At 42.3% G+C, this 16,029-nt stretch overlaps 1 protein-coding gene across 1 annotated transcript in view; it reads left to right on the top strand.

Annotated features, from left to right (window-relative positions):
* Positions 1-16,029, top strand: part of LOC110290436 (signal-regulatory protein beta-1-like) — a 67,362-nt gene that overhangs the window by 43,865 nt on the left and 7,468 nt on the right. Inside the window, exons 2-3 of the mRNA XM_021156978.1 lie at positions 9,293-9,604; positions 11,041-11,355. Coding sequence (XP_021012637.1) covers positions 9,293-9,604; positions 11,041-11,355 — 627 coding nt within the window. The remainder of the gene's footprint in view (positions 1-9,292; positions 9,605-11,040; positions 11,356-16,029) is intronic.

Genomic DNA, 16,029 nt, shown 5'->3' with positions numbered 1-16,029 from the left:
AAAGATTTTTACCAATACATCCAATAGGAGGCTAAGATCCAATATACATGAAAAACCCAAGAAAACTGCACATTGAGAAAACAAATATCCCAATTTTAAGACGGGGTACAGAACTAAACAGAGTTCTCAGAAGATGAAGCGCAGTGGCTGAGAAACACTTAAGAAAATGCCCTACAGGCTTGCTTATGTCCAATGGAGGCATTTTCTCAACTGAGGATCTCTTCTCTCAGATGACCCTAGGTTGTTATGCTGACAGAAAACCAGCCAGCACAAGTCCATCCTCTATAAACCTAGTATAAGACCCAGCTGTAGGGTATTTTTTTTTTATATTTTTATTACATATTTTCCTCAATTACATTTCCAATGCTATCCCAAAAGTCCCCCATAGCGCCCCCCACTTCCCTACCCACCCATTCCCATTCTTTTGGCCCTGGCATTCCCCTATATTGGGGCATATAAAGTTTGCAAGTCCAATGGACCTCTCTTTCCATTGATGGCCGACTAGGTCATCTTTCGATACATATGCAGCTAGAGACAAGAGCTCCGGGGTTCTGGTTAGTACATCATGTTGTTCCAACAATAGGGTTGCAGATCCCTTTAGCTCCTTGGGTACTTTCTCTAGCTTCTCCATTGGGAGCCCTGTGATACATTTCTTAATTAGCGATGGATGTGGGTTTTGTGCTTGCAATTACAACATCACGATGTGGGACCTGGATACAGATGTGATTTTCTCCAGAGCAATCACTTGAATGAAAGCCTTATTTCCTTAGGCAGATTGCTGTTAAGTTCTTTCCATGACTCTGGACCTCTCTGTGTTTGGTTGATGGTCCATTTGTTTATTCTAAGCTGGTTAAAAATTCTGATTTGGTAGATACCATTTTGGTCTGTTTTCAAAGTATTTAGCTAAAAGTAGCTAGTTTGTTTGCTTTGCAGCATTTTGGTCTAGATATTTTGGTTGGGTTTTTGCTTTGGGATCTGTAAAGGCATTTGAATTTTTGTTCACTTTGGGAACTTTGAAGGCATTTTTCGTTATGTTTTGTGTGTTATGGTTTTCTTTGTCTTTGGAATGTTTTCATTTATTTCTCTCCCGACACTCTCCCTCAAATATATAACTTTGAGTTTTTCTATTGTTTTTCCTATGACCTTGTTAAGTCTTTAGCTTAGGGAATTTTTGAACACAAGATGCTGAAGACTCTGAAAGTAAGAGGACCCTTGTTCTCTCCCATACAAAAACGTGGAAGTGTCATGGGGTGCAGCAGACATGGAGGGATTTTTATTCACACTCACTCACTAAGGGGACCCAGAATGTTAAGCAAAGAGGACTGTTTCTTCAAAGAAAGGAATGCAAAACCTGTTTTCTGCCAGAAGGCTGGAGTGGCGGTGCTTTCTAGTCTGGTGACCTTTGTACAATCCGTGTGGCCAAACACTTTCTAGCAGTGGATCCTGTTCCAGCTCCACTCTCACAAACTCTTTTTTCCCAGTCAGTCTATAGAAGCCATCTTTACGGAAGGTGTCACACGTACCTTACAAAGAATTTCAATGTAGTCATATCTCATCTGTATCAAGCTTACTTTATTCCTCAAAGAGATTTGGGTAGGCTTTGTTGTACTTGCAGGATTGAACCAACATTGGCTACTCAGTGGTATGTTGAACTATCTTCTTGCCTACCATGGCGCGCCATCGATCCCTCTCTCCCCTTACCTCCTTTGACAGAAGAACTTCATCTTCCTCCTTTACTACTTTCCTCCTGAGTGTCTTTGGTCCTCAACCAGCTATTGAGTGAGTACCAAGCCTGCAGAAGAGACGGGGAGCAGAGTGTCGTGCTGTAGTGAGCACGGCATATGAATGACTGGGAGACTGTTTCAGGGGACAGCTCGTTGATTGAAATAGTAAGGCTAGCTTAGATAGTTTGAGTCAGGGAAAGGGGAAGAAAAAGGACAAGGGAGGGCCTGCCGTAGCAGAGGCAGGGGCCTTACAAGTGAATCAGCACAATTAGCACTCCTGTGATTTCTGAGAAGTCAGTTCTCTGGTGAGGAAACAGCAGTCTAAGAGGCTTTATCATGACATGGTCATTGTCTCCATGGAATTGAGTAGACTCAGCCTGATTTGGGTACAGAGCAGCCCCACTCTTTCTGTGCTCTCTGAGAGATGTCCTGGAAATGGGCAATGCTCTACCATCCTTTATCTGGCTTGGGAACCCGCAGCTCCTGCTTTGATTTTTATAATAGGGCCGTGTTGTCATATGTGTCAGCCTAGTCTGTGGGACTAGCTTGATATTGTGACTTTTGCTACTTGTTTGTTTGAGAAACTGTATAAGGTATGGGGTAAGAAAGAGGAGTGCTCTGATGCCCATCAAGGGCAATTGGGGTGTCAGGGGGCAGGGTCATTGAAGACCTATTGGGACCTCAAATTGTTGCAGAGGTCATGGAGGATTTTAATATTTTGTTTAATCCCAATTCATCTACATAGAAATGTCATTCCTCTCCCAGGATGACTCACATTCCCACCATCACCACCTCTTATGTTGTCAAAAGGTCCAGAGCCCTTCTACTGTTTAGTACAACTGCTCATTTGTTGTTGGAGGGCAAGGCATCCAGGCTATCTGAGGTAGCTGCCACCTATTAGCAATATCAACCAAAGTTTTCTGGCCTATATCAATTAATTCAATTATTGATGTCAGGAAGTGAGGCAGAAGAATGGCTTTGTTCAGCAGAGTGGAACCCACTCTACCTTGAGGACTTTTGTAAAATAGATAAGGATGCTAAAATGCTTGTGATGAGTTGAGTTAAGAGATCATCTCTCTGCTCTGATGCCAAAGTCATTCCCACAAACAATTGGTCCAAAATAATACAACAGTGTGAAATAAAGCCAAGGAACCTGACATCTATGTCAGGTTTTCAAAAACATTTAAGGAATACTCAGGAATTCTCCCTAAGAACACTGGGGGTCACAGAAGTGATGTCTGGTTCCTGAACCTGGGCTATGATGTGTGTACTGGCTGGTTTTGTGTGTCAACTTGACACAAGCTAGAGTTATTACAGAGAAAGGATCCTCCCTTGAGGAAATGCCTCCATGAGATCCAGCTGTAAGGCATTTTCTCAATTAGTGATCAAGGGTGTGAGAGTCCATTGTGGGTAGTGCCATCCCTGGGGTGGTAGTCTTGGGTTCTATAAGAAAGCAAGCTGAGCAAGCTGGGAGAAAGCAAGCCAGTAAGAAACATCCCTCCATGACCTCTGCATCAGCTCCTGCTTCCTGACCTGCTTGAGTTCCGATTCTGACTTCCTTTGGTGATGAACAGCAATGTGGAAGTGTAAACTGAGTAAACCCTTTCCTCCCTAATTTGCTTCTTAGTCATGATGTTTGTGCAGGAATAGAAACCCTGACTAAGACAATGTGCTTTTGGGGGAGGGGCTTGTCTTCATGTTTTAGTTATGTTCCCCAGAATTGCAGCATCCCTGACAAATTAGTATTTCTATCAGGATGGAAAGGGAGACTCCCTCCCCACAGGTGGTAAAAAGGAGGAAAGCAAAGGTCATGCCTGAGAATAAGAGTATTGCCAAGGGAGGGCCCCTACCCAGCAGTGTAAGCTGGCATGACACTGCCTGGGGAACTAGCCTGGACTGTAGAGCTGCACGGAAGCTGTACGGAAGTTGCACAGAAGCTGCACGGAAGCTGAGGAGCTGCAGAGGCTTGGGACTCATCATCCACGTTAAGTGGACTTTCTAGTGATGCAGCTGCTTTTGTAGTCTCACTGTCCCTTGTAAGTAACCCCTCATCCACACTCATATTATTCTTATGAAAGCTCATTACTTCACCAAATTGGCCAGTGGTACAACCATTACTTTAGGCTAATGGTAGCTCATTTCTGGAATGAGTGAATTCTCCATATTTTTCTCCAAATTGTTAAAAGTTTTATATAGAGAGTCACAGAATCTGTTGCCTCTCAAAATTGATGAACCAGGATAATCAAATGCATGTGTCTCCTTGAGCATGTAAGATTGCTCACACTATGGGTGGCTTTAGTACTTTCCAAGCTTCTAGGACAGGTTTCAGTAACTGGAGAGGCTTCAGAAACTGTAGGTGCTGGCAAACTGGAGATCTTCTTCCAGATATTTAAAAAATCAACCTTATACTTCTATTGCTGTAGAATGACTTCTGGTACCAGAATCTGCGTTAGTTAGAATTCTCTAGAGAAACAGAACTGATATTATCTATCTATCTATCTATCTATCTATCTATCTATCTATCTATCTATCTATCTATCTACCTGATAGCTAGATATTCTCTCTCTCTCTCTCTCTCTCTCTCTCTCTCTCTCTCTCTCTCTCTCTCTCTCTCTCTCTCAACAGAAAGTTCAAAAATCCAGTAATTGTTCAGGCCACAAGTCTGAATGGCTCAGCTGGTCTTCATTATGTGATGGAATTCTGAGGAAGTGGGCTCCAGGGCCAATGGAGGGATAGACTTACCAGTGAAAGCAAGCAGGTAAAGAGAACTAGCTTCTTTCTTCTGTGTTCTGTACATAAGATGTCAGAAGAAGGTGTGGCCCAGATTAAAGGGGGATCTTCCCACCTCAAAAGATTTGAATTAAGAGTGGATCTTCCCACTTCAAATTTTCTTTCCACTTTATTTCCCTTCTAGGTTGTCTCTTCTCACTTTCCCTCTTTACCCCTTGATCAACCAGACATGAAGATCTAGTTCAGTAAACCTATACCAGACTCGAGGGTCCACTCTTCCTGGGAGCATCTCTAAGGAGTCATCTTTCTAAGAGTGTCTGCCAAGTTGGGTAATGGTGGTTGGAAGAAAGGAAGAAACATCTATAAAAGTTTCCCTTGCAGGCTAAATAACTTCCCTGTTCCTTCCCACGTTAGCTAAGTGGACACACTGCTGGGGAGTGGGGAGCTGGGAGGGCTGTGGGAGGGGAAAGAAGACATGCCTGCCTCATCATCAGTTCTGGGGACACACTTGACACTAAGGGTCTCCTTATTGTTGCAGTGTTTCTTCTATGTACTCAGGACATGAAGCATCTTTCATGTCAAAATATTTTCCATTGGGGAAATGATAAAACAGCAATCAGTTAAGGCTGGAGCAGAATTGTTTAACATGCTTTATAAAGTCGTTAGACCAATTCCTACTATTACAAAGAAATAAATCAAACAAAAGCTCTCAAAAATCCCCAGACCATATGTCCAAGTGTATAACTGGGAATTCAGATACAGCAGAATAAGGATAGAAAAAACTAAGGGAGAAGTTTTCCCAATCAGGTCAGAGAAACAGGCCACTATGTCTCCACTTCATTTCTCTGGAGCTTGGTGACTATTAGATGATTTTGAGCAACAGAAAATGCCCAGGCAACATTTATGAACCCAGACAAGTGGAGACCAAGGGTTGGCTTTTAAAGCCCATGCTCTATCTTCATTGTATCTGGTTGTATTTACAAGATTCACTAGATCTGCCTTTCTGGGACTCAGTGTCCATTCTATATTTCTATAAGTTGTTCTAGGACTATAGATAGAGTAGACTGGGTGATGGTGATGTCTGTTGAATGTGTTGGTCCCTCCAGAAAAGGGGAGTCTAAGGATCAGAACATCAAAGACCAGCTCTCTGGAGGTAAGCTCAGCCCCTCCTTAATCTGGCTTATGGGTTCCCAGAAAACCAGCATCCAGCCAAAGTGGTAAACTTTTTTTTGGCTGTGGGTTTGGGGAATGGACAGAAATCTTAGCCACAATGGCCACTTCCCTTACTGTGGCACAAATTTCTGCCCAAGCCCGGTTAAGTGTGGGCAACTAGGGTATGTAGGGCAGCCCAGGTTGGGAAGAAACTAGCCAGAGGCTCCTGGGCTCACTCAGAGCTTCATCCAGGTTTGTCACCTGGTACATGTCAGGGCTGATACTTCTTATCATGGCTACCACACTGTGGAAGGTTCTGGGCCTGGGGCCTCTTTTGTCAACACTTCTTCTGGCATTTGCAGGTGAGTCTTGGCCATGGAGAGCCTTGGGAATGCAGAAAAGTGCTCAGAGGCAGCAAAATCCTGTTCTCCACAGTAAGCTGAGTCCTAAGGTTCTTCCTGGGCTGATTGTGCCTTTTCCATACTATAGACTTTTTAGATAAAGGGAGCTAGTGGGGCCTTAGGGATTGGAGGAAGAGCATGTGACATGGAGATAGGGGCTAGGAGGCCTGGTGACAAGGAAAGAACCTGAGTTCTATTATGTCAACTCTTGACTCAGTGACTACTAGGTCTATAAGTGAGGGGGAGAGAGAGAGAGAGAGAGAGAGAGAGAGAGAGAGAGAGAGAGAGAGAGAGAGAGAGAGAGAGAGAGAACATGCAGGGAATAAATTGAAATAATGAGTCCTGGATCCAAAATCAGATGAACTGGCTAAGCCTTCTTTAGTCACTGACTGACTGACTTTGAGCAAGTTATTAATCGTCTCTGCATCCCCTAATCTCTCAAGAAACAGATACCATAATACTATCCTCCCACCATTGAATTGTAGATAAAACTTATACCTGGAAGTATTTTACAACCCTCAGGAGCTATGTTTACATAAAGCAGAAGGAAATATAATCGACTATATCAGAGCCCATGGCTACCTACACTGTTCTCTGTCTTTCTTTGTCATGTAGGGCTACTTGACTCTCTCTTGTAACCTGACTTTGAAAGAAGAGTTCTTGTCACCAGGTCCCTAGAGTATAGCTCTCCGTCTGAACACAGTAGGGATGCAAGGGAAACAGCATGACTTAAGTAAACCGCTGCTCTGAATCTACAAAAAAAAAAAAAAACCTATCCCCAGATAGGGCAGTCTTTATTACTCTAGGGGAGAAACCCTATGTTAGAGTAGTGAGGACTTTGTCACAGTCTCACAACGGTACTGCGTGAGCCTGAAAGAAGGTGTTCCTAGGATGGAGGGTGTTCCTGGTTTTGTCTCACCTGCCTTTGTTCTCAGTTTGTTTCTTGACCTTAGCCATCCTGATGGGGGTAAGATGTAAATCTAGCTTCATTTGTTGTCTTTCTATAGTCCCATGACTTTGATTATTCCCCTCTTCTATCTGAGGATCACCTCCAGGATTGTGTGTAGGGCTGTTTTGATGAACATGAATTTCTTTAACCTGTTTGTGTGTTGGAAAGGTTCTCTTTCTTCTTCAGCTATGGCAGATAGTTTTGTTGGGTATAGTAGTCTAGCTTGGACTTTTAGAAGTTGAAGAGCATTGCTCAAGGCTTTTAAATTTTCCATCGAAATCAGTGGTTAATATGTGGGATTTCCTTCAAATGTGTACCCTCTTTTCAGTATATTTCATGTTTTAACTATAATATGCATGGGAAGTTTTGATTCTGATCTTGTCTATTTGATCTACTGAGTATTTCTTATATCTATGTGGTTGTACCTTTCCTTCGTTTAGGGAATTTCTCTTATGATCTTGTTGAAGATATGGTTTTTGCCATTTATTTGGGATTCTTCTCTTTCATCTATTTCTATAATTAGAATATTTGGTCTTTTTTTCTTCCTTCCTTTCTTTTCTTTTTTGTTTGTTTGTTTTTGTTTTTTCTTTTTGTTTTTCAAGATAGGGTTTCTTTGTGTGGCTATGGCAATCCTGGAACTTGCTCTGTAGACCAGGCTGGTCTCAAACTCACAGGGATTCATCTGCTTCTGCCTCCCAAGTGCTGGGATAAAAGGCCTGTGCTACCACCACTTGGCGAAGATCTTTTTATGTTGCCTCATATTTCTGAATGTTCTTTTTATGTGTTTTTAATTTCTATAATTATATTTACTTGAATGGTCCAATTGTTCTACTTTACCTCCAAAATATGATATTTTATCTTCTATGTGATTCATTCCATTTGTAAGGCTTTCTTCTGAGTTTTCTAATTGTGTTATTGATTATTCAATTCTATCTCCACTACAGTTTAAGTTCTCAATATTTCTGTCTTTACTATTCTGGATTTTGTTTCTCATTTCACTGAGCTACAGATATTTTCTTATGCATTTACTGTCTTCTTCTTCAAATTCACTGAGCTGTGTCTTTGTGTCTTCCTTAAATTTTATGACTTATTTAATAAAGTTTTTAGTACTTTTAAGTTCTGTGTTATGGGGTTCATTTAGGTAATTCACACCACAGAACATTTATGTGGGCCTGTCAGGTTTGAAGAGACAGACAGACTTTCTTATCCTTTCATATTTTTTTTTGTTTTGTGATGTTTTGTGGGCATGTGGACTTATTTCTTTGGTTGAGTGTATGATATGAGATTCTAGCTTCCATTAGATTGGATCCATGCAGGAACTGGGCAAATGGACATAGGCCGGGAATATCTAGTGTATGGTCTGCTCGTTTAGAATTAGGCCTGGGAACAAGGAGTTGGGGCAGGGTAGATGTGGGTCAGAGGAACTCAGCAGACAATAGATGTATGTGAGATAAGAGTCCAGCAACATGACTGTAATTGTAGACATAACACAGGGGCAGGTGGGAGTCAGAGGATGCCCTAGGCAAATAGGGTACTGAGGTTTGCCCCTGGAGCTAGTGGAGATTATATTAGTTATGTGTATAAGAGAGAAGAATTGAGTATGCAAAGGTGATGCTCTCAGACTTCATATCCAGACCTAAGCCTGTGAGTATGGACATGGTGCAGGAGTAGGTGTAGATCAGAGAAACCCAGCAGGAAAAGACTGTGCAAGCTACACTCTCAGAATTAGGGCTGCACTTGTGGGAAGCAATGTTACAGTTTTGTACTAGACTTTATGTTTTTTTAAGCCTCCTAAAGACTTGCTGCCTAAGACAGCCAAAGAGTGGTACAGCTGGGTCATAAGATCCATTTATTTGGTATATGCCCAAGCATTACTCACTCTCTCTCCTCAGTTGCCAAATGTCATTCCTGTGTCCTCTTATATAGGAATAAGTATTTTATTCCTCAGTTTTTTAGTTTTAGTACAGAAAGCCCTGTTTCAATCACCCTTTCAGAGTGACTCCTCATTTTTCTATCTTTGTACATATTGAGTCTCCTGAGGACATCCATTCCCTCATAGAAGTCATATTTTGTTTGCCAGTTGCTTGTTATGGTCCATTTGCACTCCCTCCTCAAAGTCAATACATAGTATTTGCTTCCCTAGTATGGGTGCACTGGAATGCATGTTGACTTGAGGGAGCCATTGCTCTAAGTCTCTGAAAGGCTGACCTCTAGAAAAAGGACAGTTCTCATTCTCTATGGGACAGGCCTTGGGAGGGTTGGCATGCTCTTGCATATTGGTTCCTTCAACCCTGAGAAGGTAGAGTAACTGCTTTGTATTCTTTGTTTTGTTTCAGTTGGGAAGCCTTTCATCACCCTGATAGGCCCAGATCAGAGGACACCCCCTTCCAGTTCAGTGTCTTTTCTCTGTACTGCTGCCCCTTTCAGGTCCATGAATCTCAGTGTCAACTGGTTGAGGAACGACAATGAACATCCAGCCTCAGCCACACATGTGGTACAGGTCAACAATGACTCTTACTCTGTCACAAGCAAAGCATGGGTGACCCTGACCAAGCAAGATATCTTGTCTCAGATCACCTGTGAAGTCACCCATGGAGACCTCAAAGAGCCCCTAAGAATGACCATTAATCTTTCTCAAGTTCTCCGAGGTGAGCGATCAGTGAACTATGTGTTGGGACCATACTGCAGGCATGGAGCGTTTGCTCAAACCCCATTTTACAAATGGGGAGCAGAAATTGATCAATGCCAACCTTGAACACATGAATATGGATTAAAAGTACAGGTTTCATGGGCTGTTCAGCTGGGCTTTGATCTTAGCTGTGTCATAGGCTACAGAATATTGTCCTTGTGTCTTAAATATCCTGTGCCCCAGTTTTCTTCTGCTCCCCAAAATGGAATAAAAACAACACCTACTTTGTAAGTTTCCTCTGAAGATTAAACTAATTGTTCCTTCCAAAACACCAAGAACTATGCCCAATACATTGTAAAATGTCTAGGACTGTTTGGCCTTGCTATTATATGGCCTAGTGTTCCTCTCTGATCACACGTGTCTTATCTATATCATTGTTAATATTTTAATATTTCTAAATATTTATTATTAGTTGGTGGTATAAGACATGTAATCTCAGCTCCTTGGGAAGCCTAGACAGTATATAACAACCTCTAAACCTGTGAGGATTAAGATTGAGTTCGAGGCTAGCCGGAACAATTTAGTGAAATAAAATAAAACTAAACAAAACAAAATAAGTGAAAGAGAGCCAAGGATGCACTTCAGTGGTGGAATGCTTGTCTTCTATGAATAAGGTCCTGAGCTCTGGAAAACGTTCAGTACTGAGTAATTCACTCAATGAATAATGAACAGCTAATGTGCCAGGCACTGCTACAGGTGCTGTGCTTGGAGAGTCCCTGGTCCTGTCGGGGCAATTCACCTTAATAATTCTTGCAATTATATATCATGATATGGAATATTGAAAACTCAGATCAGATTAGATACCCATGTGTCTCCAGCTATGTTTCATGATTATTTATTCTTGTCCCTATTTGTCTTGTACCAAACATATAAAAATTGTTCATTTAAAAAAAAAAACAAGTGACCTCATGATCTCTCTTCACTCATGAACTAAGAGTAACTAACTGTTCAGGAACTGCACAAGATGAAGCCACTTGACCTTCAAGGATGGAGGTCCTCAGAAGGTCCTGCCCCATAGCTGTAGAGCTCCTGACAGCTTGATTCTGAAGAAATAAGAGTGAGTTTTCTTGAAGGGCATGGACCTGATAGGTCAAGCATGCTCCAGTGTCCCACATCCATGAGGATGTAGGCAGCACAAATTAGACTGACTGGATTATAAGACAAGAAAAGAGGGGCTGAAGAAATAGAGTAGTGGAGGCAGAAGGATATGATGTTCAGCATCATCCTGGTTATATAATGAGTCCAAGATCACCTTGAAATTCTTAGGATTCCACCAATTAACCAACCAACCAATCAATCAATCAAAAATCAATCAATCAATCTAAGTGACCCTGAGACAGGTGGATAAGTCAATGCCAAGATTTTTCCCTAGGCTTACTTATTGTTCCTGTCTAGTTATCCCCACACTGAAGATCACCACTGAAGACCCAGAGATCCAAGATCATGCACATCAAAAAGTGAACCTGACTTGTCATGTAAACCACTTCTATCCCCAAGACATGGACCTCATCTGGACTAAGAATGGGCACAAGATCCTGACCATGGAACTTCCTCAGACCACCAGAAACTCTGATGGGACTTACTCTCTACAGCACACATTACAGGTAGATGCCATATTGAATAAGACTGACTTTGTCTGCTGGGTGATCCAGGATGACCAGCCTCCAGTTAAGAACAGCATCACCCTGGGAGCTCCCAGGAAGATCAGAGGTAAGTGCCTTGTTTCCTTCATGTCCTCAGGGCATTGCGGCTAAAGGGCTAGAGACTCAGGGAACCCCTGAGTGAGCGTGGAGAAAGGAAGCCCTTTCCCAGAGAGGATGCTCTTGAAGAGCCACTCCGACCGTATGCCCCTTCTTCCAGATACTTCCACCAAGAAATGACTCTCCTTTGCTGCCCTCATTATATTGCAAATTTTTCTCCTTAACCCTTGGTTGCAAGAAATTACCACAATTAAGCTGGGCTCCAAATAATTTCTGGGAAGGCAATTAATCAAGACAGTGAATTCAGCTGAATGTTTCTAGAAATCAACTTTGAAGAGACCCAGAATTACTGACCCCCTGAGCCAGGAAAAAGAGTCACACAAGATAGGTGTGACTCCCTCTTGTCACCTCTTTCTTTCTCCTCATTTTACTTTTTTTTCTATGCACACATGTTCCTGATGGTAATTTCTTCTGTTTCTACTCTATTTCACACGTTCATGATTCGTAAATTTCTCCCACAAGAGGGCACTGTGACATTGCAATCCAGAACTTCCTTGTTTCTGGGATCCAGAGAAACATACTTCATACTCTGGCACATTTATGCAGGTGTGCAGTCAGAGACAGACAGAGTAATAGGTAAGGCATAGACAAGCCAGGGGTAAGGCAGCATGTGGGCTTGCTGGGCAACCCATTCTCATAGCAAGCTTCCACCTTGATTTCTATCTCGACCTGTGGCAGAACCAGCCTTTTTCTGGCCGCTGTAAGAATTCTCAGAGGTAATAATCTCACTCACCTTTACATTTCTTTGGGTCCTATTTCTGTTGTCCAATAGAAATAAGAGAACTATCCATCCAATGGGACACACAGACCTGGGTGCTAAACTCCAAATGGATGGGTGCCTTTTGATGGGAAGCAAGTGCATAATTTTTACAATTTTTTCTTATTACTATTGTAAGTGTATACATGACTGCTGCATCAACTTCATTTCCACTCCGCACTCCTCCCCCATCCCCCATTCCCTTTCAACTTCACGATCTCTTCGTTACCATCATATATGTATGTATACTTATATAAATGTGACTTGCTAATTAGTTCATACTATGGATTTCCTTTTCTGTCTTATTTTTCCCCTACACCTACACTCAATATATCTAACTGTCACTTGAAGGTGGACCTCATGACAGCATGGCATCAACAGTGACAGACACCACAGGGTCCGCTGGGATTTCTCTGTCTCTCTCTGTCTCTCTCTGTCTCTCTCTCTGTCTCTCTCTCTCTCTCTCTCTCTCTCTCTCTCTCTCTCTCTCTCTCTCTCTCCATCAAGGCCTCTTTCTATTTTATGTTAACATATCTTTATAGCTATGGCAAGCTTTCCCAAATCCCTTTACTCAACACCCTGGCTCCTGAGTATATCTACTCACATGCCTGTTCTATTTGGTTAGTATCCTCAGAGAACCTAATGCATATTAGCTATGGAGCACTTACTGCATATCAGCCATGGAGTACTTACTGCATATCAGCCATGGAACACTTACTACTGCATATCAGCCATGGAGTATTTACTGCATATCACCCACATAGCATTAACTACATATCAGCAGCCATGGAGCACTAACTGTATATCAGCCATGGAGCACTTACTGGGTAGAAGTGTTTCCACTGATTGTTATCTCACACTTTGAGAGCTGGAAGGTGGCGCAGGCTCTGATATGAGTGACAGCCAGCAGCAATAGGCTTACAATGCAGCTGTCAGGTTACAAACTAAACATGGTGTTTCTGTATGTCTCTCTTTGTCACCTGAGAATGTAGACCTTAGCATTGTCACAAAACGCTTCTCAAATCCTATTGGAGGGTATTTACTTTTCTTGAAATATCATATCTGTCTATGCTATTCAGCACCCACAGTCAAAAACTTCAATGATGGCTGAGAGCCCAGGCCTGTGACTTTATAGTGTAGGCTCCTCTTCTGCATGCCTCCCTCCCCAGCTCTTGGAGGAAGAACAGGCTTATGTTTGAATTTGGCCAGACTTTGCAGTTGAATGGATCAGTGTCAAACTGAAGGATCAGTGTGGCCAATGCTTATCTGTGGGACTCCAGGTAAAGCAGTTTCCTTTCAAATTTCTTCCATCAATCAATGAGAGCTGCCAAGTGTCCTCTTCCTTGGCTCCTGCATGGTATCTGAACACCAGGACAGCTTTTGCGATGATTATTCCAAGTTTACATGTCCCAAAGCTGGGCTGAAAGCAAGACAGTATTAAAAATCACTGAGAAATATAGAACTAACCTCAGAGATGTAGCTTTTTTTGCTAGGGGAGTATAGAAGGCATATATAGATTTTCGTAAGTTGATTTTTGTATTCTACCACTTTTCTGTTAACAATTTCTAGATGAATCTTTGGAACCTGTTATATATGAGTGTGATAACTCATATAAATGGTCTTCAAGACAAAACTCAATAGGTGCAGAAAAGGCCTTTGACAAAATCCAGCTTGCCTTTATTTTAGTTATAGAAGGACTTTATTTATCATTATGTATCATCTGCAAAGAGGGAAAATTCAACTTACTTTCCTACTCTAACTCCTTTTATTTGTGTCTCCCATTTTGTTGCTCTAGCTGCTGCTCCAACCACTGTTTTGCAAGGGTGGGAAGAGAGAACAGCCCTATGTAGTTGCTGACTTTAACAGAACTGCTTCAAGTTCTTCTCCATTTCAGTTGATGTTGGCTGTGGATTTGTCACATGTTGTTTTTACTTTTGTTGAATTATGTTCCCTGATGCCCTTCTACGACTTATATCGTGAATGCATGTTGAATTCTTGCTAAAAGACCCTTTCTGCATCTATGGAGACAAGCATATGATTTTTGTCTTGAAGTTCTTTGATATGATTTATTAAAAAGGATGGATATATCTTACATATCCATCTTGCATGTCAAGGAGAGAGACAACTTGATAGTGGTGGGTGATTTTTTTAAAAATACATGCCCACATTTAGTTTTCAAGTAATTCATTGAGGAAATTTGCATCTATGTTCATCATGTATATTGGCCTGCAGTTTTTTAAAGAATTTATTTATTTATTCACCTCACAACACAGTATTGGCCCTTCCTCTCCTCCAAGCACCCCCTCATGCAAGACCTCCCCCCATTCCACCTTCCCCTTATCTTTTGAGAAGGGGGAGTCCCCATCCTCTGAGGGTCAACCAACCCCCTGCACATCAAATCACTTCAGGACTAGGTGTATTCACTCTCATTGAGGCCAGACAAGGCTGTCCATTTAGGAGTGCTGGATCCACAGGCAGGCTGGCAACAGGCTCAGAGACAACTCCTGCTCTGGTTGTTGGGGAACCCTCATGAAGACCAAGCTGCTCATCTGTTAAAGATGTACAGGGAGACTAGGTCCAGCCCATGCTTGCTCTTTGGTTTGTGATTCAGTCTCTTGGAGCCCCCAAGGGTCCAGGTCAGTTGACTCTGTTGGTCGTTCTTTGGGGTCCCTGTCCTCATCATGTCCCTAAATCTTTCTCCCAACTCTTTCATAAGACTCCCAGAGCTCCATCTAATATTTGGGTATGAGTCTCTGTATGGGTGGAGCCTCTCAGAGGACAGTTGCGACAGGCTCCTGTCTGTCTGCAAGCATAACAGAGTGTTATTAATAGTGTTAGGGATTGTTTCTTGCCCGTGGGATAGGTCTCAAGTTGGGGCAGTCATTGGTTGGCCATTCCCTCTGTTTCTGCTCTTTGTCCCTGCACATCTTGTAGGCAGGACACATTTTGGGTCAAAGGCTGGGTTGCTGTCCTTATCCTTCCACTGGGAGTCCTGCCTGGATACTGGAAGTGACCACTTCAGGATCCATATCCTTCAGCTAGGAATCTGAGCTAGAGTCACCCCCCCATATACCGTCTGGGCCCTCTCCCCAACACAGGTTTCTGGCACATCCTAGAGATTGCCTCCCCCAGCCAATCTCCCTTCTCTCTCCCCTGCTCTCCCTATATATGATCCACTCCACCCCTCCTCTCTCTGTCTCCACTTCTGCTCAGTTCCCTCCTTCCATCAATCTCTGATGTTTATTTTGTTTCCTCTTCTGAGAAAGATTTAACTGTAATCCCTTGTGTCCTCCTTGTTATTTGGTTTCTTTGGGTCTGCTGATTATAGCGTGGTTTTCACTTATTTTATGGCTAATATCCACTTATAAGTGAGTACATATCATACATGTCCTTTTGGGTCTGAGTTACCTAATTCAGGATGGTATTTTCTAATTCCATCCATTTGCCTGCAAAATTAATGATGACCTTGTTTTTAATGGCTGAGTAGTATTCCATTGTGTAGATACACCGCATTTTTTGTATCCATTCTTTAGTTACGATATATCTAGGTTGTTTCCAGTTTCTGGCTGTTACAAATAAAGTGGCTATGAACATAGTTGTGCATGTGTCCTTCTGGGATGGTAGAGCATCTTTTGGGTGTATGCCCAGGAGTGGTATGGCTGAGTATTGAGGTAGAATTCCCAATCTTCTGAGGAAGTGCCAAATTGATTTCCAGAGTGGCTGTACTAGTTTATACTCCCATCAACAGTAGACGAGAGTTCTCCATGCTCCACAACCTTGACAACATATGCTGTCCTTTGAGTTTTTGATCTTAGTTATTCTGATGCATGTAAGATAGAATCTCAGGTTGTTTTGATTTACATTTCC

Source organism: Mus caroli, chromosome 2 (assembly GCF_900094665.2).
Source record: "Mus caroli chromosome 2, CAROLI_EIJ_v1.1, whole genome shotgun sequence".
Taxonomy (NCBI): domain Eukaryota; kingdom Metazoa; phylum Chordata; class Mammalia; order Rodentia; family Muridae; genus Mus; species Mus caroli.
The sequence above is the reverse complement of the archived record's forward strand: the minus strand, read 5'-3'. Positions and strand labels throughout refer to the sequence as shown.